Below are 27311 nucleotides of genomic sequence, written 5' to 3'. Positions count from 1 at the left end.
TGTCCAGAGGTCTTAAGTTGAGAGCAGCGCGCCTGCAATGATGACAGGGTTTCCGTTCTGAAGACTGCGCAAGCTGCGGTTAGTAGTTAAAAAGATAGCACAGATAAAAAAGAAGAGTAGCCTCGGAGTAAGGAATCTCTCCGTTGCTCATGTCAAGGCCGCGCTGGCTCTGAAAGAAAAAATTTCAAATTACTCAAATCCCACCAAAAACCTATATATTTCCGTTTACAGAGAACTAATGAGTGTAACTCAATATTCAAGAGTAACTGAGGTTCATAAAAAGCAAGGTCGAGCGATACGGGCAAATTTATAAACGAAATAAAGAAATTATTCGTCGATCCCCAGTCGTGCTGGAACGGCGTAGCTCAACGTGTTCTTCCACTGTATTCTGTTTAATCGGTCTTGTTGGTTGTTCAACCTCTGCGTCTGGTGATCTACTTTCCCCGATGTTGGGTGATTACAACTGTTTTTGAACCAGTTGCTTTTGGTGTTCCAGATCATTTTCAAGACAACTGGTATCCGGGGCAGCATGATCGTTCAATTGGTCAGTTGTCTGTTCGAGTATAGAGATGCTAATTGTTTCCTCTTCCTGCTCAACGGCAGGCTGCCGGACTTGCATCTAATTTCTTTGCAACAATACTGGTGGCCGGAGGATAGGGTGCGGATCTATTTGCTCCCACTCGTCAATTTCCAGTGGTTCCTCCTAAAAATTTGTCGAACAAAAAGGTGTCGGTCTATGCTCGCCCGTTTCTGGTTTCTCTACCACAAATGATTTGAGGAGATTGTAGTGGATGATACGCCACCTATCACGCATTTGTGGTTTACTATCATTGTACGTAACTTCTGAAGTTCTCTCGAGGACAATGTACGGTCCCTCCCAAGGAAGAAGGAACTTTTTGATTTTGCTTCACGTTTTTAGAAAAGCAAACTTTGTCTTCGACTTCGTATTGTTTTCCAAAAACTTTTCTCTGAAATTGTTCTTTCTGTCGGTTTTGATTGACTCACAAAAGTTCCCGTGCATGAGAATGGGCCTGCCTTAATTGCTTATCAAATAAGTCAACAAACTCGTTCTGGGCCCTCTCTCATGAGACTTCGGGTAGAACAGATCAAAATTATATTGGCATTTTTGTGCATGGAGGAGACTAAACGGAGTGGCTCCTGTTGTCTTGTGAAAAGTCGTATTATAGACAAAATCGACATATGGCATTTTTGTGTCCCAAACCCCAGAGTTTATCGCGCAATATTTGGAGAGAACTTTGGCAATTACACGGTTATGTAGTTATATCCATTTGAACATTTCTCTGAGGGTGACACGGAGAAATTCTTGTTTTTTCCACCTTAGGTAATTTATAGAGTTCTTTAATCAAGTAACTTACCGAAGTTTTTTCCTTGGGCCGTAAGAAGTACATCGGGGACGCCACAATTTCCTGTGCCACATCTTTTGCTTCGGTTACAACAAGTGGAACGCTGAGTGCATATTTTGTGAACAAATCTGTCATAACAAAAATATACTTCGCTCTTGACCGTTCGTCGAGTGTAACTGGTCCTAGTATGTCAGCAGCAACAGTTTGAAAGTGAATACTAACTTTGAAGGGACTCAATTTCGCTGTACGTTGCCTGCCTGCCGTGGTCCGAGCTGCACATGAAAGACACCAAAAAGGTTTCTTCTCAATGTCACGCCTTATGAAGGGCCACCAGAACCTCTGCCGGATTCGCTTTCGTGTCTTTCCCACTTTAAAATGGCCTCCACTTATTGGGGATGAGTGAACTTGATATAAAATTGTTTCTGCAAGAGACAGCTACAATCAACTGCAATTGTGGTTGGTTATTTTCTGTTTGAAACCACTTTCTGTGCAAAACTCCATTCTTAGGAGCAAGCTCTGACCAGCGCGACTGGTAGGCTACTACTTCAGGTCATTATTAGACTACGTATTTTTTCGGAACTAAGTTAAAGCCCTGAGACGAGCGGCTATTTTCAGATCTTGTTCGTGCCCAGTACAAAATACGGCCGATTGCTTAGTCTTCCTATTGCAACCGTTCTATATCTGAGTCCGTGAAATTCCATGTTATAGCAAACCCCTCTTCATTTTCGTCATCTGTGGTTTCTGTAACAATAATCTTATTTTCGACAATAACAGTAGCTGCCGCCAGCAGTCAGAGAAACTATGTGCATTTCTACCGCCGAACTTTCTTAGCTGCCTGTCCACATTTCGTTTGATCTAAAGTCAATTGCACGATTATGGCGTTTCATTTCCTTGAGACCAAGTATCATCTGAGGTTTCAAATTTTGCAACACGAGAACGTGTTTATCCTTGCATATTGAAGATGTCTGCATTTCTTAGGCTTCAGTTTCAAGTTTGTTGCACGCAATTTGAACATAATTTCAGTGTCTTTGAAGTTCTCGTCCTCAGTCAAATTTTACGCCAGAACATCATCAAGAAACATTGGAACCAACTTCCAAAGGTGTTCTTTGAAAACATTCTTCATGAGCCTTTTAAATGCTCCTGGGGCATTCGAAAGACCAAAAGGCATTTTAATGTATTCATACAGCCCACCATCAGGTGTGATGAAAACTGTTTTCTGTCTATCCTCTGGTGCAACTGGTATCTGCAAGTAGCAACTTACTAAAACTAGAGAAACAAACGTTTCGCTCCTCTCAAGGCATCGAGACTCTGATATATTTTTGGTATGGAAAAGGCGTCTTCCACCGTAACATCGTTAAGGTCGCGGTAATTCACGCAGAATCTCCAACCACCGTCTTTTTTCTTCTGAAGAATAATTGGGGTACTGTAGGGACCAGATGCATTCTCCAGCATGCTCTTCAGTTCTTCTTGCATAATTGGTATCTTGGCCGGGGAAATAGGTTGAGGAGGTTTTTTAATGGGCGGAGTATCACCAGTGTCTATTTGATGCTGAACAATGCCGGTGCACCCAAGTTCATCGTTTTTCAACGCAAATATATCCCGATATTCTCGCATGAGTGTTCACAGCCAAACGACAGCCAGAATACAAAACAACAGGTGCAGATAATTCCAAAATTTGATCAAATTTCTGGTCTAGGATGGGTTTCTCTTGGGCTTTGTCGACTGTGTGAGCAAACCAGTTCGAAACATTATCATCAGTGACTGTCCATTCTTCAATTCCATTTTCACTTAGGTAATGGTTTTCTTGATTCTGGACCTGTTTTTTTCTAAAGAGTTGCGCTGTCATGAGATTGGCAGTCAGTTTCATTGGGACTATGGCCAATGACTGCTTGAAGCTGATGACCATTGACAAGTTTTGTATCTTGCATTAAAAGGTCAACTTCAGTTTCGCGACAATAACGTTAGCTGCCGCCTGCAGTCAGAGAAACCATGTGCATTACTACCGCCGAATTTTCTTTGCTGCCTGTCCACATTTCGTTTGATCTAAAGTCAATTGCACAACTATGGCGCTTCATTTCCTTGAGACCAAGTATCATCGGAGGTTTCAAGTTTTGCAACACGAGAACGCGTATTTCCTTGCATATAGAACCAAACTTTAATTCCAATACTGCGCGCCCCAGAACACTTATGATCTTTCCATCGGGTGACTCTAAAACAATCAAGCCTGAAGAGTTTTTCTGCTTGCATTAGATTTGTTGATGCCCCCGTATCAAAAAAAATTTGCGTTATCGAGTCGTTCTTTATGCCATAATCCACGGCTGCTTCAGAACCTTCATCAAAATCCTCCAAATTAGATTTTTCTCTCATCATCTTTGGCGGTTTTATTTATTGCTAGGTGCTTTTACTTGGCCGTTTTGTCGAAAAATTTAAATTTTCTTGCGTCCAAATATGCTTTACTCTTGTCTTTTAGCCTGTTTGCTTTGGATTTGGCCGGAGTAAAGCCTTTTGTACAAAAAATGTGGCCCTTTTGGCCTCTAGTAGTTTAAAAGACCGGTCTGTTGTTAGGTCTGGCGCTCACGGGAATTTTTGACAAAATGACCTTCATGTCCACATTGGAAACACTGTCTTCCCGCAACTGCTAATCGCCAACCGAGGTTATTTTGTTGAGCTGGTCCACCAACCTACTGCGTAGTGTTTGGTCATGAACTGATGAGTTGCAGACCTTAACGGCTATCAGACGCATAAGGCTTGTACAGACGTTTCTCTTCACTTTCTTGCTTTGTTTTGTTGTCACACTGTGGGACGTCATACTGCTTAGGAATAACTGACGTGGCAAATTTTCTCATCATATTTGACAAATTCTTCGTAAACTCGGTCTTACTGTTCACTAGTTGATCAGTTTTAGCATTGATAGACCCCGAAAGAACAGTAGATTTCTCCGCAGTGGCAAACACTCTTGATGCAATGCTTCTCTGCATCACCTCCTTACCATGAGTACTTCTCTGTGTCCACAACGGGGTTTTCAAAAACTGATCTTAGGGACGCTAAACGTCGTTGCTGTCGCATAGGTGAATTACGCGCTACAGCATCAACGCTCAGTGCCCTACTTAGAGCAGCTGAGAAGTTTTGGGGACTTGCTCTAAGTAAAAGTTCTTGGATTTAAACGTCGTAGAGTCCATCGACAAACTGTTCACGGTTCATGTTTTTTTCGCGTTGCAGCGTGTTATGGTTCGCTATCTCCCCTATGGACTGTATTCTCCTTGAAAATTCCTGGATTCCCTCTTCTTAACCTCGAATAAGGTTTTCAAACTCGGCACGAGCAGTTCGTTGGTTTTGAAATGGCATCTTTCGAGTATCCAAGTATCCAAACATTATTTGCAGAAATTGCGCCCGGTGCTCATCTTCATGTTCTCCAAAGTAGTTAAGCATTGCAAACTATTCGTCATAAGCGCATCCTGTGAGGTAGGTTGGGCAAAAGCCATGGCCTGTTCTTCATCTCAGCAATGCACACAAAATGTTTTTTCCAATCCACCCAAATTTTTATATTGGACTAGAGAAAGGATTGGGTTGGCGTGAACCTCGCCCATTCAGTGCGTCTCCAGCTTGAATGGCTGCTTCGGCAATTCGTTGTTTATTTTCTGTTTGCAACACCATTTTTCGCTATGTAATTGCTTAACCACTTAAACCAGAGGGCTCTTCTAAATTTTGCAAATCCAATTCTTGTTTTACTTCAAGATCTCGTCGAAGTCTGAGTAGTTCTCTCAGTTTATCAGCCCGACTTCTGACTTGAGTTAATTGATTCATATCCGTGTGGCAATCCAGCAGTCTTTCGTCAGTTGCTAAAGAATTTGCGGAAACTGTACTAGCATGAGATGACAGTCTAAAACTCGGAGATTACAATACGTAAGGAAGTTTGTTGAACGCACTTTTGGTTTGAACCCCAACTCGGAAGCCCACCCAAGATCGCCACTATAGAATTTTCTATATTTATCGTTAGAGAGCTTCTAGCTGGGGACTGGCTAGCGCCCCAAACTCTATCAAATTTGAAAGATTCTTCGAAGAAAAGTGAGTTCGACTGAGAGTTAAGTATAGACTGTTGTCGCGGTTGCGCTCTCTTAAAGCTGTCTATAGAAGATATTTGATGCTCGAAATAATTATTTCTTTTCCAAGTAATGCAAGCAATACTTTACGGAAATATAGCCAATAATACAACCAAGAATATATCGATTCTTGGAATCAAAGAATTGAAGCTAAGGATTCTCGCAGAATAAATAATTACGAAGTAGTGAACTAATGAACACAATCAAATTTTATCCTGGTATTCAAAGCTAAGAAATATATATAACTTTCAACAGTTTCAAGAATCCCGATTCCACTAAGTCAAAGTAAAGTAACCTAATCAGAAAGGTCGATTAATCAATTTTTCCCACATTTTTTCTACCTATGAAAGTTGAACTCACGTGTCAACTTCGTCTCTCAAACTGTAACTAATTTATTTGACGAACCACTGCTTTTCAGATCTGCAAATCTCTCTCTGAGCGTTTTCCTTTTGCCTGAGGAGAGGTACTCAAATTTATCAGTTTTTCGTCTGCAAAAAGTATCGTGTCGTTTCTTTAAGAACATTTTGACCTCCTTTCTAAATGCTATAGTGGGTGTAGAAGGTCAACCGGAAATAGCAAATCATCTCATGTGAAAGTTTGCTCGAGATGACCAGAGCTGCGTGCTTAACTCTGTTTGATAGTTTCAGAATATGGCACAATTCATATTTCATGCTCAACAGTATGTGTGCAGATTTACGCACGCTAATTTTTAACAATCTCCAATTAAGGGATACGCATCCTACTTAACCTATGGTACATTTTTCCCATTAAGGTTGGAGTAATGCTTAGTTTCAAATAAAATTTTAAAATTTTCCTGAGGGTCATAAAAAAAAAGAAAAGAAAACTTTGGCCCTTAAGAAAGAAAAGCTCCTTTTGTCCCTTATTCGCTTGCAAAATAATTTCAGCGATAATACTTTGGGGTTGGAAAGAAATTTATCGGAACTCTTCACGTCTGAACGAGGTCTGAGTAAAATGTTTTGACTCTGAAAAATTGTTGTTTCTTTCAAAGAAGAATAAGGGTGGGTGATGAGTTGTCAAAAAGAAGGAGTCTTAAGTGTCGTCTTCCAATTGAGTTGATTCCCTTCCGTCGCGTTCAGAGTATGTTGGCACCTGAATGCGATCAGTCATTTTGAAGTTCATCGGCCCTTGTCTACTCAAACCAGCATTTCCTCTTAGCAGGCGCTCCCAACAATTAAATCTGCTCCTTCTGGCTCTGGGGCTCGTCAGAGTAACAGCAGTATTTCACTCGATACACGATTTTTTCACTATAACTTGGCAGAGTCCTGTTTAAGTCATCTAGAGTGCAATCACTAAGAATGCAGCTAACACAAACCACACAAATCAGCTTACAGGTGCGCTGTGGTTAGCCCGCCAAAGGAATGGAGCCTGTTAAATGATAACTCCTTGTGCATCTGTCTGTGGGCTTCCTCACAAAACCAATCTGGAATTTTCACCAAAAACAGTCCGCAGTAAGGGGTGTTGTTGAATCCTTACAACATGTCCGGTCTCGTACTGACAAGTTCTTGGGTCCGGATCCGATACCTAACTACCACTGGTGTCCTCTATAGTCCTCTGCAAAGTGGTCGAGATAGACACAATTGCAGCCGGTGATCCACTCGCCACTATCAAAGGCTTGTGAGCTGTAGTTGAGAAGTCTGTTATCGCTGGATCGCGAGTAAACCAAGTAGGTCAAGTCGTCGAAGTACTCCGCGTAAGGTTCTTCCGGTAGTGCTACACCTGTTGTGGGCACGAAGCTTTAGAACCGCTGTTTTCAAGTCGAAAAACAAACTAGAAAGGCACGTAGATTCTCCAACTCGTGATATTGAAAATGTTTTTAGATGCAGTTTAAGTTGATTACTGCCGCAACAATGTGAAATGAGTTTCTCCTCCTAATTTCGGCACAGCTATCTTTTCTCTCCGATATCAAAATAAAACTCCAAGAGAAGCTGTATCGTGTCGCTGTTGAACCGTCTTCAATTGGTTGAGGTACTGGCACTGCGCAATATAATTTATGAAATTCGTTAACGTGGTGCACAGGCACTTTTATAAGAACCTTTATGGCTGTTTTTGTAAGCACTGTTGACTCTACTAGTGCAAAGTCGTGATACTTTAAAAAATCGGAACGGGGTATAGCTTCCTGCATCATGTCAAGTTTGAATTCGTTAAGAAAATGCTGCAAATTTTTCGGGAGTACAAGTGTTGCTGGAATATAGCAACAGGCTAAACTACCCAATGCGTTGCCTAGTATTTAGCCAAAATTGTGAAGTCTGACTTCAAATGCAGCCAATTCTGCTCTCATGCAAGCATAGTTTGGGTGAAGTTCGTCATTAACACAATAAATTGAGCAGCAACCACTGCTGAGCTCTGTTTGTTGTTGTGGCAGGCCCTCCAATATGTTACTCCAATGTCGGTGCTATTGATTAGCTCTCCCGAAAAATTCCTGATCTTATGGAAATTTCCATTAGAATTACGGCTGATCAACTTCGATTGCCCTTGTGTTTTGTTTAATGAGTGGCCCAGTAGGTGGATTCTTTCCCCTGATTCAAGAGTGATCTTTCGCACCGCTCCGTTTCGAAATTCTGTCTCTTTTCTAATCTATCACAGTCTCCACCGCCGTACAACCCGAAAAATGAGAAGTAATGACAAAAACCAGCTTTTAAGGTTGGCGCGAGGACAATAGGAGCAGTTATCCTACCTAGCAGTGGTTTGACGAATCGCTTCGACCTCTACATGCGTGTCTCTCTCTTCCGTCCAAGTAAATTTAAGCCTTTTCCCGCATTTCGGTAAGAACGATATCAATTTCTAGCATTTCATATGTTAATACCTTCAGTGTGAAATAAGTTTTATTCATCAAAACTTCAGTAGTAAAATTATTTTTTGCAAAACCGTCCCTGGTGCTTGTTTCATCGCATTGCAAATTCGTATTGGAATTCCAGGAAAACTATGTCCAGAGGTCTTAAGTTGAGAGCAGCGCGCCTGCAATGATGACAGGGTTTCCGTTCTGAAGACTGCGCAAGCTGCGGTTAGTAGTTAAAAAGATAGCACAGATAAAAAAGAAGAGTAGCCTCGGAGTAAGGAATCTCTCCGTTGCTCATGTCAAGGCCGCGCTGGCTCTGAAAGAAAAAATTTCAAATTACTCAAATCCCACCAAAAACCTATATATTTCCGTTTACAGAGAACTAATGAGTGTAACTCAATATTCAAGAGTAACTGAGGTTCATAAAAAGCAAGGTCGAGCGATACGGGCAAATTTATAAACGAAATAAAGAAATTATTCGTCGATCCCCAGTCGTGCTGGAACGGCGTAGCTCAACGTGTTCTTCCACTGTATTCTGTTTAATCGGTCTTGTTGGTTGTTCAACCTCTGCGTCTGGTGATCTACTTTCCCCGATGTTGGGTGATTACAACTGTTTTTGAACCAGTTGCTTTTGGTGTTCCAGATCATTTTCAAGACAACTGGTATCCGGGGCAGCATGATCGTTCAATTGGTCAGTTGTCTGTTCGAGTATAGAGATGCTAATTGTTTCCTCTTCCTGCTCAACGGCAGGCTGCCGGACTTGCATCTAATTTCTTTGCAACAATACTGGTGGCCGGAGGATAGGGTGCGGATCTATTTGCTCCCACTCGTCAATTTCCAGTGGTTCCTCCTAAAAATTTGTCGAACAAAAAGGTGTCGGTCTATGCTCGCCCGTTTCTGGTTTCTCTACCACAAATGATTTGAGGAGATTGTAGTGGATGATACGCCACCTATCACGCATTTGTGGTTTACTATCATTGTACGTAACTTCTGAAGTTCTCTCGAGGACAATGTACGGTCCCTCCCAAGGAAGAAGGAACTTTTTGATTTTGCTTCACGTTTTTAGAAAAGCAAACTTTGTCTTCGACTTCGTATTGTTTTCCAAAAACTTTTCTTTGAAATTGTTCTTTCTGTCGGTTTTGATTGACTCACAAAAGTTCCCGTGCATGAGAATGGGCCTGCCTTAATTGCTTATCAAATAAGTCAACAAACTCGTTCTGGGCCCTCTCTCATGAGACTTCGGGTAGAACAGATCAAAATTATATTGGCATTTTTGTGCATGGAGGAGACTAAACGGAGTGGCTCCTGTTGTCTTGTGAAAAGTCGTATTATAGACAAAATCGACATATGGCATTTTTGTGTCCCAAACCCCAGAGTTTATCGCGCAATATTTGGAGAGAACTTTGGCAATTACACGGTTATGTAGTTATATCCATTTGAACATTTCTCTGAGGGTGACACGGAGAAATTCTTGTTTTTTCCACCTTAGGTAATTTATAGAGTTCTTTAATCAAGTAACTTACCGAAGTTTTTTCCTTGGGCCGTAAGAAGTACATCGGGGACGCCACAATTTCCTGTGCCACATCTTTTGCTTCGGTTACAACAAGTGGAACGCTGAGTGCATATTTTGTGAACAAATCTGTCATAACAAAAATATACTTCGCTCTTGACCGTTCGTCGAGTGTAACTGGTCCTAGTATGTCAGCAGCAACAGTTTGAAAGTGAATACTAACTTTGAAGGGACTCAATTTCGCTGTACGTTGCCTGCCTGCCGTGGTCCGAGCTGCACATGAAAGACACCAAAAAGGTTTCTTCTCAATGTCACGCCTTATGAAGGGCCACCAGAACCTCTGCCGGATTCGCTTTCGTGTCTTTCCCACTTTAAAATGGCCTCCACTTATTGGGGATGAGTGAACTTGATATAAAATTGTTTCTGCAAGAGACAGCTACAATCAACTGCAATTGTGGTTGGTTATTTTCTGTTTGAAACCACTTTCTGTGCAAAACTCCATTCTTAGGAGCAAGCTCTGACCAGCGCGACTGGTAGGCTACTACTTCAGGTCATTATTAGACTACGTATTTTTTCGGAACTAAGTTAAAGCCCTGAGACGAGCGGCTATTTTCAGATCTTGTTCGTGCCCAGTACAAAATACGGCCGATTGCTTAGTCTTCCTATTGCAACCGTTCTATATCTGAGTCCGTGAAATTCCATGTTATAGCAAACCCCTCTTCATTTTCGTCATCTGTGGTTTCTGTAACAATAATCTTATTTTCGACAATAACAGTAGCTGCCGCCAGCAGTCAGAGAAACTATGTGCATTTCTACCGCCGAACTTTCTTAGCTGCCTGTCCACATTTCGTTTGATCTAAAGTCAATTGCACGATTATGGCGTTTCATTTCCTTGAGACCAAGTATCATCTGAGGTTTCAAATTTTGCAACACGAGAACGTGTTTATCCTTGCATATTGAAGATGTCTGCATTTCTTAGGCTTCAGTTTCAAGTTTGTTGCACGCAATTTGAACATAATTTCAGTGTCTTTGAAGTTCTCGTCCTCAGTCAAATTTTACGCCAGAACATCATCAAGAAACATTGGAACCAACTTCCAAAGGTGTTCTTTGAAAACATTCTTCATGAGCCTTTTAAATGCTCCTGGGGCATTCGAAAGACCAAAAGGCATTTTAATGTATTCATACAGCCCACCATCAGGTGTGATGAAAACTGTTTTCTGTCTATCCTCTGGTGCAACTGGTATCTGCAAGTAGCAACTTACTAAAACTAGAGAAACAAACGTTTCGCTCCTCTCAAGGCATCGAGACTCTGATATATTTTTGGTATGGAAAAGGCGTCTTCCACCGTAACATCGTTAAGGTCGCGGTAATTCACGCAGAATCTCCAACCACCGTCTTTTTTCTTCTGAAGAATAATTGGGGTACTGTAGGGACCAGATGCATTCTCCAGCATGCTCTTCAGTTCTTCTTGCATAATTGGTATCTTGGCCGGGGAAATAGGTTGAGGAGGTTTTTTAATGGGCGGAGTATCACCAGTGTCTATTTGATGCTGAACAATGCCGGTGCACCCAAGTTCATCGTTTTTCAACGCAAATATATCCCGATATTCTCGCATGAGTGTTCACAGCCAAGCGACAGCCAGAATACAAAACAACAGGTGCAGATAATTCCAAAATTTGATCAAATTTCTGGTCTAGGATGGGTTTCTCTTGGGCTTTGTCGACTGTGTGAGCAAACCAGTTCGAAACATTATCATCAGTGACTGTCCATTCTTCAATTCCATTTTCACTTAGGTAATGGTTTTCTTGATTCTGGACCTGTTTTTTTCTAAAGAGTTGCGCTGTCATGAGATTGGCAGTCAGTTTCATTGGGACTATGGCCAGTGACTGCTTGAAGCTGATGACCATTGACAAGTTTTGTATCTTGCATTAAAAGGTCAACTTCAGTTTCGCGACAATAACGTTAGCTGCCGCCTGCAGTCAGAGAAACCATGTGCATTACTACCGCCGAATTTTCTTTGCTGCCTGTCCACATTTCGTTTGATCTAAAGTCAATTGCACAACTATGGCGCTTCATTTCCTTGAGACCAAGTATCATCGGAGGTTTCAAGTTTTGCAACACGAGAACGCGTATTTCCTTGCATATAGAACCAAACTTTAATTCCAATACTGCGCGCCCCAGAACACTTATGATCTTTCCATCGGGTGACTCTAAAACAATCAAGCCTGAAGAGTTTTTCTGCTTGCATTAGATTTGTTGATGCCCCCGTATCAAAAAAAATTTGCGTTATCGAGTCGTTCTTTATGCCATAATCCACGGCTGCTTCAGAACCTTCATCAAAATCCTCCAAATTAGATTTTTCTCTCATCATCTTTGGCGGTTTTATTTATTGCTAGGTGCTTTTACTTGGCCATTTTGTCGAAAAATTTAAATTTTCTTGCGTCCAAATATGCTTTACTCTTGTCTTTTAGCCTGTTTGCTTTGGATTTGGCCGGAGTAAAGCCTTTTGTACAAAAAATGTGGTCCTTTTGGCCTCTAGTAGTTTAAAAGACCGGTCTGTTGTTAGGTCTGGCGCTCACGGGAATTTTTGACAAAATGACCTTCATGTCCACATTGGAAACACTGTCTTCCCGCAACTGCTAATCGCCAACCGAGGTTATTTTGTTGAGCTGGTCCACCAACCTACTGCGTAGTGTTTGGTCATGAACTGATGAGTTGCAGACCTTAACGGCTATCAGACGCATAAGGCTTGTACAGACGTTTCTCTTCACTTTCTTGCTTTGTTTTGTTGTCACACTGTGGGACGTCATACTGCTTAGGAATAACTGACGTGGCAAATTTTCTCATCATATTTGACAAATTCTTCGTAAACTCGGTCTTACTGTTCACTAGTTGATCAGTTTTAGCATTGATAGACCCCGAAAGAACAGTAGATTTCTCCGCAGTGGCAAACACTCTTGATGCAATGCTTCTCTGCATCACCTCCTTACCATGAGTACTTCTCTGTGTCCACAACGGGGTTTTCAAAAACTGATCTTAGGGACGCTAAACGTCGTTGCTGTCGCATAGGTGAATTACGCGCTACAGCATCAACGCTCAGTGCCCTACTTAGAGCAGCTGAGAAGTTTTGGGGACTTGCTCTAAGTAAAAGTTCTTGGATTTAAACGTCGTAGAGTCCATCGACAAACTGTTCACGGTTCATGTTTTTTTCGCGTTGCAGCGTGTTATGGTTCGCTATCTCCCCTATGGACTGTATTCTCCTTGAAAATTCCTGGATTTCCTCTTCTTAACCTCGAATAAGGTTTTCAAACTCGGCACGAGCAGTTCGTTGGTTTTGAAATGGCATCTTTCGAGTATCCAAGTATCCAAACATTAGTTGCAGAAATTGCGCCCGGTGCTCATCTTCATGTTCTCCAAAGTAGTTAAGCATTGCAAACTATTCGTCATAAGCGCATCCTGTGAGGTAGGTTGGGACAAAAGCCATGGCCTGTTCTTCATCTCAGCAATGCACACAAAATGTTTTTTCCAATCCACCCAAATTTTTTTATTGGACTAGAGAAAGGATTGGGTTGGCGTGAACCTCGCCAATTCAGTGCGTCTCCAGCTTGAATGGCTGCTTCGGCAATTCGTTGTTTATTTTCTGTTTGCAACACCATTTTTCGCTATGTAATTGCTTAACCACTTAAACCAGAGGGCTCTTCTAAATTTTGCAAATCCAATTCTTGTTTTACTTCAAGATCTCGTCGAAGTCTGAGTAGTTCTCTCAGTTTATCAGCCCGACTTCTGACTTGAGTTAATTGATTCATATCCGTGTGGCAATCCAGCAGTCTTTCGTCAGTTGCTAAAGAATTTGCGGAAACTGTACTAGCATGAGATGACAGTCTAAAACTCGGAGATTACAATACGTAAGGAAGTTTGTTGAACGCACTTTTGGTTTGAACCCCAACTCGGAAGCCCACCCAAGATCGCCACTATAGAATTTTCTATATTTATCGTTAGAGAGCTTCTAGCTGGGGACTGGCTAGCGCCCCAAACTCTATCAAATTTGAAAGATTCTTCGAAGAAAAGTGAGTTCGACTGAGAGTTAAGTATAGACTGTTGTCGCGGTTGCGCTCTCTTAAAGCTGTCTATAGAAGATATTTGATGCTCGAAATAATTATTTCTTTTCCAAGTAATGCAAGCAATACTTTACGGAAATATAGCCAATAATACAACCAAGAATATATCGATTCTTGGAATCAAAGAATTGAAGCTAAGGATTCTCGCAGAATAAATAATTACGAAGTAGTGAACTAATGAACACAATCAAATTTTATCCTTGTATTCAAAGCTAAGAAATATATATAACTTTCAACAGTTTCAAGAATCCCGATTCCACTAAGTCAAAGTAAAGTAACCTAATCAGAAAGGTCGATTAATCAATTTTTCCCACATTTTTTCTACCTATGAAAGTTGAACTCACGTGTCAACTTCGTCTCTCAAACTGCAACTAATTTATTTGACGAACCACTGCTTTTCAGATCTGCAAATCTCTCTCTGAGCGTTTTCCTTTTGCCTGAGGAGAGGTACTCAAATTTATCAGTTTTTCGTCTGCAAAAAGTATCGTGTCGTTTCTTTAAGAACATTTTGACCTCCTTTCTAAATGCTATAGTGGGTGTAGAAGGTCAACCGGAAATAGCAAATCATCTCATGTGAAAGTTTGCTCGAGATGACCAGAGCTGCGTGCTTAACTCTGTTTGATAGTTTCAGAATATGGCACAATTCATATTTCATGCTCAACAGTATGTGTGCAGATTTACGCACGCTAATTTTTAACAATCTCCAATTAAGGGATACGCATCCTACTTAACCTATGGTACATTTTTCCCATTAAGGTTGGAGTAATGCTTAGTTTCAAATAAAATTTTAAAATTTTCCTGAGGGTCATAAAAAAAAAGAAAAGAAAACTTTGGCCCTTAAGAAAGAAAAGCTCCTTTTGTCCCTTATTCGCTTGCAAAATAATTTCAGCGATAATACTTTGGGGTTGGAAAGAAATTTATCGGAACTCTTCACGTCTGAACGAGGTCTGAGTAAAATGTTTTGACTCTGAAAAATTGTTGTTTCTTTCAAAGAAGAATAAGAAATTCGTGTTTCGTCTTTTTCTTTATTTAATTTAGAGGCCAAAAGAACGGTTTCAGTACCGCAAAAAGCACGTTGTTTTTCTCAATGCCCAAGGAATTGTCACAGGAATGACCAGTCAAAATTTCAGTACGATAGGGTGTGATGAAGTAGGGTATTCAGGACACGCAGGGGGCGGGGGTGGTCGTCGAAAAAATGCACGCTTAGTACTGGGGTATTCAGGAACTCTTAAGTTGTACCAGAGAGTGGCAGATCAATATTTCATGTTCCGATAACTCAAACAAGGAATTAGTGTGCACACCATTTCTTGTTTGCTTAAGGAACGTTTGCAAACACAGTAAACTAGCAAATCACCTATTCAATATACCCTAATTCCTACTAGCTATCATTCATCTACTAACCTAAAACGCCAATGGATTTCCAATTTAATCACTCGATTCTCGAATTTCATCGCCGTGGATCAGTTCCACAAGATGTCAATCTTAATCGAAAGAAAAGGCACCTTTTAAAATAATTATGCAGTCGGTACAACAAACCAAAACTAATTCTTTTTATTAAATAGACTGGACTCAAGACGTTGCAATCCCGGACTGCAAAAACTATCATCCAAAAATTACATCGGGACCACGGGCATATTAAAGCATATCTCCAGAAAGCTCAGCTCATTGTTCGGAAAGTAGTACGTAATTGTGATCATTGCAGTGATCAAATCATTGCTCGGCGTTTTACCTCGGCGCTTTGATTCAAACTTCTCGCTTTAAAGTTGATAGAATTTGTAACGAATTAAGCCTAGTTGTTAACGAAGGCCCGTTACTGGAAAACAATTGCTTCAAGAACGCCCCTTCGTTATATCCTACCTTTTATCCCTAATACCGCGGACACTATTTATCCCAATTTTAATTGCGTCTGCGCTGCATTTAGCACAATTTTGACCGGAAACCCCCCCAATCAAGGCAAAACAATTGAAGAAATCATTCACTCTTTGCAAAAGGAATTCCGGGACCGCCTCTTATTAAAACCGATGGGCGCTGCCCCTCTTATTAATTGCCCAGATGATTTTTATTTCGTTACAACAACAGAATTGAGAACGCTAGTCCAATTTTTTAGAACTAATATTTACATGTTTTATGAGACCGATGAGTTCGAGAAAGCCCACTGGGATTGTTTTACTGGAAACAAAAACAGCACCAAATAGAGGAGGAATTGACTGAAAAGCCGGCATGAGTTGTGCAACAATGAAATGCTTTATTGTTACTCTTGTAAAGCTAAAAACCGTGAGGGGTAAGTTGTTGAATTTTGATAACATAATTTATTAAACCGGCTTACCACACACATGACATTTAATTGAATTAAATTAGAGTTAGTTTTTTTCAACATAGGGACGCTCAATTTGTGCTCTCTTTATTTCCATTGGCGTTTGGCGCTCAGCTCTTCCATCTTCAGCTGTTTTGACGCTGTTGTTGTTCGCTTTGCTGCTGTTGTCGCTCGCTTTGCTGCTGTTGTCGCTCGCTTTCCTTGCAGCAAGGGCTTTCGCCCTTGCTGGATTTAATGCTCTTTGTTCCTTTCTTTGTCCTTGTCTTGGAGACCCGAATATGTTCTGCCCATGGCGTTTTTCCAGCCACCTGAGGTGGCTTTGTTGGAGCCTTTCCAAGTCGCGCTTTTAAAATATTATTGTCCATAACGCGAGTGAACTAAAATTTTTTAAAACCTGACAAATAATGGGTAATGTGGAGCAAGGCCAATGACAATTAACTAAGTTCAGTTTTTAACTGAAAAAAATGAAGGGCAATAAATTGATTCCTTTGTTTCTAGTTTCAACAGGCTGAGTTTTAATGCGAATGACCTCGAGGTTTTCCGACTCGAATAATCCCGGTCTTATTTGCTTTGCCCCAAATCGTGCAACAATTTTGTGTGCCTCTTATCAGGTGTTATTTACCTTGCAATACACTAATTTTGGTATTGTTGTTCATTTGTGTGCTAATTCGATCTTATCTTTGTTAGAACAATGTATTTGAGCCCTAAGTGTTTTGTTCATTAGCCCTAAAGTTAGGACGCACATTTGTTTCTGAGACCTGCCAAAAATTGCACCTGTTTTACCAGCAAAATTTTTTGGTGTGAAAGATAAAAATGTCATTAATAAAAGTGTCAACTAACTAAAGGAACTACGGATCAGCCTTATGTTTCAGCCCCCAGCTTAGTGAACATAAATTTTTATGACCCCCAGGCAGGCACAAGTGATATTTTCTTACATAGTAACGTGCTATATAACAAGATTTGTAACTGGGGGTCATAAAAAACACCTGGGGGGGAGGCGAATCAGAATAGATCCGAAACTACGCATGAATTAAATTCTACAATTAGCCAAAATCTAAACATTAAAAGTGGAAATAAAAGAAAAAAACTTGTACCAAGACTTGTGACTAGCAATTGAAGGTTAAAAGTTGAAAGTAATAGTCAAATAAGAGTGTAGTATAAGTGAGTAAGTTGAAGATGTCACTTTTTGCCCGATGGATTCTGATGAGATATTGCATCAGTATCGATAATCCTCCAACTGTTGGCTAGGTTGTCACAAAACTCAGTAGATTCCATTAATTCTGCGGCTTTTATTTAACTTACCAGCCAAGCACATGACTGTTGACGAAGTTTTTGGAGGGATGCAATTAAAGCCGCACATCTTCTCGGCGTGAATTTCAGGGAATATTTTTTATTTAACGTTAATCTTTTGTTTCGTTAAATTAGCTTGCTCACTCACTAAATCGTGTTTATATATATATATATATATATATATATATATATATATATATAATTTTTTGCTAAACAGAACTGATCTACATTATATTGAAGTTATAGTGACCGCTTTCGACTACCTTTATATCTGATAAGTGTTTGTAAAGAATTCACGTAATTATGAAAAATCAAACTTCATCGCCAAGAAAAAAGTTTTGCTTTAATAAAGTGATGGATTGGAAAACAATCAACATTTTTCAGACATGTGATGGTTCATAAGGAAAAATTGCGCAGCGAAAACAAAATGGAAAGATATCCTCGACATGCTAAAAGAACTAGCTATTGATGAGAATGCTGTGCATGGGTTTAGATCTGCGAAACTTCATTTAGTATCTAATGCGACAATGCTGGAAGTAAATCAGCAATTCCATTTGCAGACCGTGAAAAATTGTTCCAAGCAACTGTCACTATAACTGGCCTTCGCTTCAACGATATTCAAACTTGGGTCATGCCAAGTAGTGTGTTAGAAAAAATTACATTTATAGGTATACATTTTCACCTACTTTTCATGCTTCAGGATGCGTCCAAAATTTTGGGTTCGGATTGTATTTGGGTTCAGGTTGACGTCACTGAAATCTCCCAGTTGAATAGTGAACGGCACTAAAATACAGACAATTGAGGATCAAATGAAAAGACCAACTTTTAAGAAAACGGTTTTTGAAATTATTGTCGGCTGAGAAACACGAGGAGGTTAAACAAAAATTGATACAAATTAGATCACATTTTGTTTATGAAAAACAACACTTTGATGCTTAGGACGCTTTTAAGGCTAGAAAAATTATTTTACATTGGAATAAAACAATTTTTGCGATCATGCAGCTTGTTTTCAAAACAGCTTTAAAAACTATATTAAAAATTCGTTGTCGTTATTCCCTTCATTAGAAAATTTTGAAACGGCCTTCTTTGTTGTAGGGGAAGTATAATAGGAAATTGCGTAATTTTGCTGATGTACAGAGATCGATCGTTTGTTTCGAACTTTTGTGCCATTCAACTGACTTCGGATTGAAAAAATTGAAAGGAAACAAAAACTGCTGAAATTATGCCAGAAATTTAATCTAACTTCAGCATGCTAGTTGAAGCTTAACAAAACCTTCTGAGTTTATTTGATTTTCAAGATCGCTATCAACAAATATTTAGTGACAAAAAGAGTTCCCAAGTTGTCCTCTAATTCTTCCGGCCCACTTTAGTGGGGGGACTATACACTCAGCCGTTTTCTTGTTCAGTCAATTTTTACCGATCGATAAATTCATCGCACAGAGTAGTGAGTTGTATCATTAGAAAACTTTTCAAGCGCCGAATTTCAAATTAAATTTTGTTTTGAATTTCGTTTTTTTTTCGAGGTGTTTCGGGGGTTAAAAGTTGTGTGAACGTTAGCCTAACTTCCGTTGTTTTGTTCAGATTTTTCGTAATTTTCCTTAAAATTTGATCAATTTTCGCTAAAAATATGATAAAACTGTTTAAGATATCCTCATTGATTTTATCTTTAAAGATAACAAGGAGTTGGTGAATTTAAGAGTTCGACCAACTGTTTTCGCTAAACTTCCAGCTATGTTTTTGAATAATCAGCATTTCTTTCTCTTTCCTAAAAAATATTATCAGATATGCCTTTCTGGTCGACTTTGTCAAGGTTTACCAGTAGTGAAGACAAAAAAAACTGCTGACACAATCTTTGTTTATGCAGATAATAGCTTAATGTACATCAGGTTTCTCAGTAGGTTTTTAAAAATAACACTTTAAGGGTCTTTCGCTATTTTGAACCGATAATTAGAAAAAATGCACAATTTAATTTTGATCTATTATTTCTTCGTTTGTCATAAAACCAATATATAAAGTTTTAGAAAAAAATGTGTTTTCTTGTAGCCGGGAAGAGATAGCAACACCAGTTTTGCTTCCAACGTTGTATTTTGCAACGAAAAGGATTCTGATTGTACTTTGTGGCTGTCCGGTTTAATTTTTTTTTTCAATTTTCTCATCCCAATAAAAGCAAGTTTATTTTCAATTGAAAACTCAATAATTATGAGGTTCCATTTTTGCCCCGTTAAACTGCAATAGATAAATTTTGTCTTTCTTTGAAAAAAATCTCAACTTTTATGGCTCCGACAAATTGTTTCCCTAAATTTCCAATGAACTCTTGAGTTTACCAGATTCTAATGTTATTTCGAAGTCCTATGATTGAATCTATTTAAGCAAATGTTTAAATTAGTACTGAACGAGCTAACAAAACAACTATCTACTTCGTACATAATGCTTTTCTGAGGACATAACTCGATATGTACCCATAATCAGCTATTTTGGTAACATTTTGTACGGTTGTGGCTTCTATAGAAAAGCAACAAGAGCTTGGCTTGGTTTTGGTCCAGTTAAGGAGTTTTATGTCTCAAAAAGTATTCGTAATGTAACGGCCAGCTGCATAATTTATTTAATTTACTTCTGTATTTTTGTTTTCTTTATGTTAGTTACAGAGGAGAACGATTTCAAATGAAACATCAATTATTGACAGTTCAAATTTACTTGCTATTGGAAATCAAGGAGAAAACATGATAGCGTCTGTGGAAAGCATATGTCTTTGAGCTTCAACACCAGTTGCGTAGAATTGTTTTTTTTTTAAATTTGAGTTCTACTTATGTTCGTTGTTAAATTGTACTCTTTTGACTTGTCTCACTAAAACGGCCAATTTGCTTGTTTGGATTTTGCACAAAAACGGCGTCCTGGACTTGGTAAGCTCTTATGCCAGTGTTGAGTAGGTCAACTGGGCATAAGAATTCTTTATACAGTTGATGCCAATACCCATGATTTTTAAAAATGTTTCATTAAATTGAAACCTTGACTAATACTGAGCAGCTATTTACAGCCAGTGTTTTTTGTTTATGTTTGTGGTCTTGCATACCAATACTGTTTTCATTGAGCATTTAGATTTGCGAGTTTTCCTATTTATAATAGCAAATTAATCAATTTTTATAAAAAGACACGCACACCGTATGAGCTACGATTGTGATACAGGATATTTAGGCCGAAATATTTGCGTAACTAACCGATGCATTGTTTGAACCTATAAATTTTAAATTTGAAACTTGGAAATTTGGGAAATTTCAAACTAACATAGGAACATCAACGTCACACTTCGGATGACTTATTTAATTGAATTCAGTGTCATCTAAATGAAATTATGTGCATGATATGAAATAGGGGAAAAACCGAAAAGATATAGGAACTTGATTTATTTGCTTAATCGTTGATAAAATTGCCATCCCGCATGTAAATCACTCAAAAGAAGCGCTTACTCATATCATGGAAACAGTGAGCAGCTGTCAGCACAAAAGAGCCATCGATCACAGTTCCACCACAGGGTCCGGGATGTTTTTTAGGATCCTCATTCACCCCTCGAAATGAAAGAATCGCGAAGAACATCCTTTGTTCACTTTTCTCTCCATTTACTATCCGACTGCTAATGTTGTTACGTAATTGTGATGCAGGTATAGCTAAACTCCCAGCGGCCAAACATGAGACCATTAACAGATAGAAATTTGCCATTTTCAGTCCTGGGTTTTTAAGAATTAATTTATATTCCAAGTAAAAAGAATAATTTCTCAAACGAAACTTTAAATAGATCTATTTTTTTGGTTATATTGTAAGGTGATAAAAGTTTTTTTCAGATGTGAAGGTAAAAAAATAATTTGATGCGATGTTTTAACTGAGCCTGTTGGAGCAGTTTATTGAGCGTCTGGCGAGTGAAAGAATACAAAAAGTTTTTTAAACTGCTTCCACGATTCAGTTTTGGTACAGGAGGCACGGTTAAAACATGCGATCAATGATTAATTTTAATTTGGTACATGAAAATTAATCCACCAAAAATTTATTTTTTCAGAAGTGGTTCAATAGAAAGAGGGCTGACACAACACATGCTATCTGAGCTCACCTCATGCTTAGCTGAAAATAAAAATACAAATATGATATGTCTGTACCCATTAAAACACATGACTACTATTACCATTGCTATGCACCAGGCAACTGAAACGTGGTACCCATATTAAGGATTCTTCTAAATATAATTTTGAATTCCTTAATATATGATGAGCTCCAATAGCATGTTTTATTAGCTATCTTGTTTTTTTCTGTCTAGTAGCAGTTTTCATCTAACATGGACTTACACTTAACCAATAAAATCATACGAGGCTATGATACAATGTCTTCTATAAGAAATGATCATTATAGACAGAAATGTTTCGAAAGATGTTTAACTGACTAGATCAGATTGATTACTTGTTTTTTTTCTGTTGCAAAAAGCCATTATCAACAAATAACACGGGCACAAAGTCCTCAGCAAGATATACTACTTGACACAAAAACAATCAACAAAGGTGTTATTGTACACAGTATATGCATTTTAAAAAAAATTCGGGTTCAGTACTCCAAAGTTTTAATTTTTTTTTCTTCGATTTTTAAAAGTTCGCTTCTATTTCATCACTTTTAATAAATCTTGGTCCTCTTTCAGCTTAAAATTTTTGCTTATGTCTGACTATTATAACAAAAATTTGATTAATTTTGATATTCTCTTGTATTTTTCCGCTGTACTTTTTTTAGTTTACAGAGCTTTAGATACATTTTTTAACCAGTTTCTCTTGCTTTTCTTGCACATTTTATTGCCTTTAATTTTTTCTATTCAATTTTGTAGTAATTGAACTTAACTAATAGTCAAAGAAGTTGGGTTATAACTTTTCCGATTATATTTAGCGACTAGTCCTGCTGTATATTTTTCTGTATTTCCTCTCAAATTCATTCTTGCCGTTGATACTCTTGCCTTAGTTTTCAGCTCATTCGCCTTGGTCTTCATTTCCCCCTATTTGCTTCATTTGCTCATTTTGGAGGCTTATTTGATAATGACGCACCAGTACCTGACCAAGGTACTCCCCTATTGTTTTTGGTTAAACCGTCATTAATAACTGAACTGTTAGATATGGTGGGTATTTTACAGTTGAGTTCTCATGGTGATTATACAAAACAATTTATATGGAGTTGTTAAAATGTAAAAAACAGATGGAGAAATGTTACTTATTTCGAAGATACTGGGCTCGGAAGACAACAGAAAATGGTTTTAAATTTTCGGAATGTTTTAAATTTTTGGACCTGATTCTGAAAAGATACAAAAATTCTTTTAAAGGAATTTACATTGTGCGACGTGAATTAACTTTTATTCAATAACCGTTCGCGAAATTTTTGTTTTTTTCGCAAAAAGATAACCTTCGTGATTCTAAAAACTCAACTGCTTTCACAAAGAAAAATTCTATCTTGTCTTGTACTTATTAAAACCGTTTCAGATTTAATTTTGTCTTCTGATTGTGTTATTAATGATTTAACAAAAAGACGACAGATTTATTTTTGTGCTACACAAATCAAAGAATTCTTTGAGCAGAAAGAAAGAATATGCGGCAACGCTCCCTTTTTCTAGACCAATGTCTTACTTTAAGAAAACATAGAGCTCTGAGTGTAGTTTAAACATAATTTAAAAATACCGAAATAAGAGTACCGCTCCGATCTTGTGGAGGCCATCTGTCCTGATTCAAAAACTTTTCAGTGGCAAAATTTCAAAAATTAGGTTTCTCAAAAATTAAGTTGATAACTGGGAATTGTCCGAGAATTATTCCCTTACATATATCGCAAGAAACTTTTCCATAACATTTTGTTTCAATTGTTCAACTGGAGATTTTGTCAGCTAGTACTCTCACGTAGGTCGTGAGTAATGAATATTTTTTCTGCTTGGAAATTTTTTTGGAGAAAAAATATGCACTGAAAAAAGGAACTTGGTTTCGCTTATAGTTAGGCCCAATATATCTTTTAGTTTTCTCTCATATTTTCCCTTTGCGAATGTGTATGTCTGTGTGTTTGTTTGTTTGTGTGTAAGTGTGTGTGTTTGTTTGTTATGTGTGTGCGTTTGTGTGTGTGTGTGTGTGTGTGTGTGTGTGTGTGTGTGTTGGCGTGACACCTAATAATGTTCTATTTGTATTTTTTTCGATTTTTGTTTGGTATTTATTTAGTCGTATCGAATTTGTTTTCTTTGAAAAAACCATTTAGGACTTGGCGTGGTTAATTCATCCATCCATAAGCCACAGACATACTTATTTTTATGCTATATCGGTACAAACGGTACTTAACAAGGAAAACTGATTTAACAATGGTCCTGAAAAAGTACATAAACATCTACACTATGGTACCAGAAAACTACCTACATCTAAAGATTTTTGAAACAGCGCCAAACATTAGAAAATTTGACATCTTGAGTTCAAATCAGTTTTCCACGATCGAGTCGTTACATTTTGGCTACTTTAATATCTAATAGGCGGTTTGTTTGCACAGTTTTCAACCAAGTTTCTAAAAACATCTAGGTAGAATTTCCGGCACATTTCCCAAACTTTCTCCAATGATTTTTCAATTTTCCTAATTGTTGCTTCAAGATTGCCTATTAACTTTTGATTCTCTTCAGATGGAGACTATTTAGTGACAATTTCATTACCTCCCACATTATTTCTGTAAGGCAATTGACGACCATGTTTGACTTATGCACAAGAGCATCATCCTGTTATGAATGAAGATTTTGAAATTACAATTTCTTAAATTTTGAAATTGCCAAGTAAACTAGAATATGTAGCTTGTTTGGACATATAGCAGTTTCCACTCATCTGATTGCACTGTACCCAAAAACATGTGACTTCTTTTGCTCGAGAAAACTTGGGCCGTTTTTTTTGTATCGCTTGTTTGCATGCTATGTATAAGATCTTGATTTGAAGCTGATTTGTTTAAATTTTTGTCAAATAAAGTTGAATTTTTTGAATGACAACAGGTTGACAAACAGCAGGAAAGATCGAAGCGACATAATCATTTTCTGTGTAACAGCTTAAAACGAAAATGAAAACGCTTTCAAAGCGTCAAAATTTTACGCCTTTGTTTAGACCTTAGCGCAAATCAAACGTTTTGAGCAAATACAACACTTAAAGAGCATAAATAGTGCTGTACGTAGCTTTTTGGTACTATATAATGAATATAAATGAAAATTTTAACCCACTGTCCAAATCATCAAGTTTTGTTTCGTTTCATTATAGGTTGACTGAAGATTTTCCCCATTTCTTGGCAGAGTGATGCCGATTCTCAAGATTTGAATTTTTCTGTCCTCAAAATATCAGAGATAGGCTCTAGTGTGTTCTCTTAGCAGCCGTGTATAGACCTTGTCAGTGTCTGGATCAGACCTGGAACCATTTCTGAAATATTCTGACTGAAGCCTGTTAATGCCTGAGAAGACGATACGGGGAGGCTTAAATGTTCAAACAACAGCTGCGACAGTAACCTTTTAGATCAGAGCATCACGTCATCCGATTTATCATTTGTCAGTAGATTGAACACAATAAATTCTTTCGCCCTATTTTTCACTAAAAAATTGCTTTTTCATCGGTTAATGGAACAATTTCAGCGTTGAGTTTTGTAATATGCGTATCGTAAAATGAATTTTACGATACGCATATCGTATCGGGTCCAGGAGTTTTTAATGCTTGGGCAATCAAGGCAGCAAAGTTTGCAATTGGAACCCATTTGCAGAAATTTAAAACTTGCTTTCATTAGTCCGGTCTACAAAAAAGGGGATGTGAAAATTTGTGAGAACTATAGGCCTATCTCAATTACTCCAATATTTGCAGAACTCTTTGAGCGTATACTTCTCAATCAGGTTAACGAATTTATGCAAAAAGAAGAAATCTTGAACGGTACACAGTTTGGATTTCAAAAACATAAGTCTTCTACAGATGCTGTTTTACACTTAATCGAAGCATTGCAAGAAAACTATGATAACTTAAAAATTTCAGTTGCCGTTTTTATTGATCTAGCTAAAGCATTTATATCAAAATCGCACGAAATTTTTCTCAAAACGATTGAAGCTTACGGTTTTTCAGAAAGTGCAGTTGATTTATTTGCTTCATTTCTTAAAAACAGACAGCAGTGTTTTAAGATAAATGATGTTTACTCAGAATGGTTGGAAACAAATCATGATGTTCCTCAGGGAACCGTTTTAGGGCCACTAGTTTTTCTTCTCTACATCAATGATTTTCGAGAGAAAAGGTACAAGGAAACTTCGACATAATTCAATTTGCTGATGACACATGTTTCCATTTAAGCAGAAAAAAGGTCAGCGAACTGGAAAAATGTATTTCTGAAATACTGGAGAAAACAGATAATTATCTAAAGCACAACAAATTAACCATGAATACCGGTAAAACTGAAATTCTTTGCGTCTCGAAAGAAAATGAAAATTTTAATCCAATAGTTCATCGGGGACAAGAAATTAAGCCACAAAGTCACTGCAGATACTTGGGTATAATGATTGATTCTAAATTAAATTTTCATGTACAACTCAACAAAGTCCTGTCAAATATGGCCACAGCGATTAGATCCATACATCTTATACGTTATCGGTTACCTCTGAAAGCACGATTGATGCTATTTAAATCCCTAGTCCTTTCTCATTTAACGTTCAGTGCTCTATTTTTTAAGAACATGAAATTCTCTGCAATGCAGCGAATTAATCGACAAATCAATTGGGGAATTAAAGTTTGCTATATGAGAAAAAAGTTTGACAGATCTACAGATCTCTTAGTAAAATCTAACACTTTGCCTGCAGAACTTTAATAAGCCAGTTGAGCGTTTCAAAACTTAAGAAGGATATTTCATTATTGAAATCAGATGGCACTGAGAGTTTTTCTCTGAGTGGTAATGTCTTAGTAAGAAAAAACAACAGAACTGAACAGCTAATTCTCTTAAGCTCGAGCAGTCGATCATTACAAAAAAGAAGCATCCAAAAATGGAATAAACTTCCGCGTGAAGTCCAGACTATCCGATCACGCTCAAAGTTTAAACGCATGTTAAAACAGCATCTGCTCCAACAATTCAAACTTGTACCGTTGGAAAGGAACGTTGGTGGCTTCAAAAGTTATTTTTACCTTTAAAAAACGAAACCACTAATTTTGATTTTTAACATTGTACTAATTTTGTATATATAATTTTAAACTTGTAATATTTAACCCCCGGGTTATATTTTCAATTTACTTGTTTAAACAAAAAAAAAGAATTTTGTTATCAAATTTTTGTAATATGAAATGCAATTTTAGAGGTGATTTTTTTAACGTATAAATCGAAGTTTGTACAAAAATCTGTCCTGTCTTCAAGGAGCTGTGTACAGCAGTAGTCTATCTTAGATTCTCATATTTCTCCACTGCTCCATCCGTAAGGTACTAATCATTACTTCTATTTGATATTTAAATAAAATTCACCTTTGTGTAATAGAAGCACCGTGGATCTCAGCTGTGAATCTCAGCTGTTTCTCATGGCATACTAAATGGCTGTGAGTTATCTTAATTGTACCAAAAACATAGAGGTTCTAAAATTGAAAAAAATGTTATGAATTTAGCGAGGAATTTGTTGTAAAGAAAGCATCGAATTGCTGAGAAATATATTTCTGAAATGAAAATGAAAAAGCAATTAAAAAGAAAACTCTGCTCCTGTTATATCATCGTGCAACTATAACTAACCTTGAGATTGAAGTTTTTGGGTTCTTTAGAATTTGTTTCGAAAAAACAACAGAGAAGAAAACAACTGTA

At 38.0% G+C, this 27311-nt stretch overlaps 1 protein-coding gene across 1 annotated transcript in view; it reads right to left on the bottom strand.

Annotated features, from left to right (window-relative positions):
* LOC142336695 (trypsin-3-like) overlaps positions 1-21472 on the bottom strand; it is a 29248-nt gene extending 7776 nt beyond the window's left edge. The window contains exons 1-2 of the mRNA XM_075385607.1: positions 20958-21472; positions 18180-18276 (exon numbers count right to left, since the gene is read on the bottom strand). Of these exons, the coding sequence (XP_075241722.1) occupies positions 18180-18276; positions 20958-21207 (347 nt within the window). The 5' untranslated portion in view covers positions 21208-21472. The remainder of the gene's footprint in view (positions 1-18179; positions 18277-20957) is intronic.
* Positions 21473-27311: the final 5839 nt, after the last annotated feature.

Source organism: Convolutriloba macropyga, chromosome 3, assembly GCF_964194025.1.
Source record: "Convolutriloba macropyga chromosome 3, txConMacr16.3, whole genome shotgun sequence".
Classification (NCBI taxonomy): domain Eukaryota; kingdom Metazoa; phylum Xenacoelomorpha; order Acoela; family Convolutidae; genus Convolutriloba; species Convolutriloba macropyga.
This window is presented reverse-complemented; position numbering and strand designations above follow the sequence as displayed.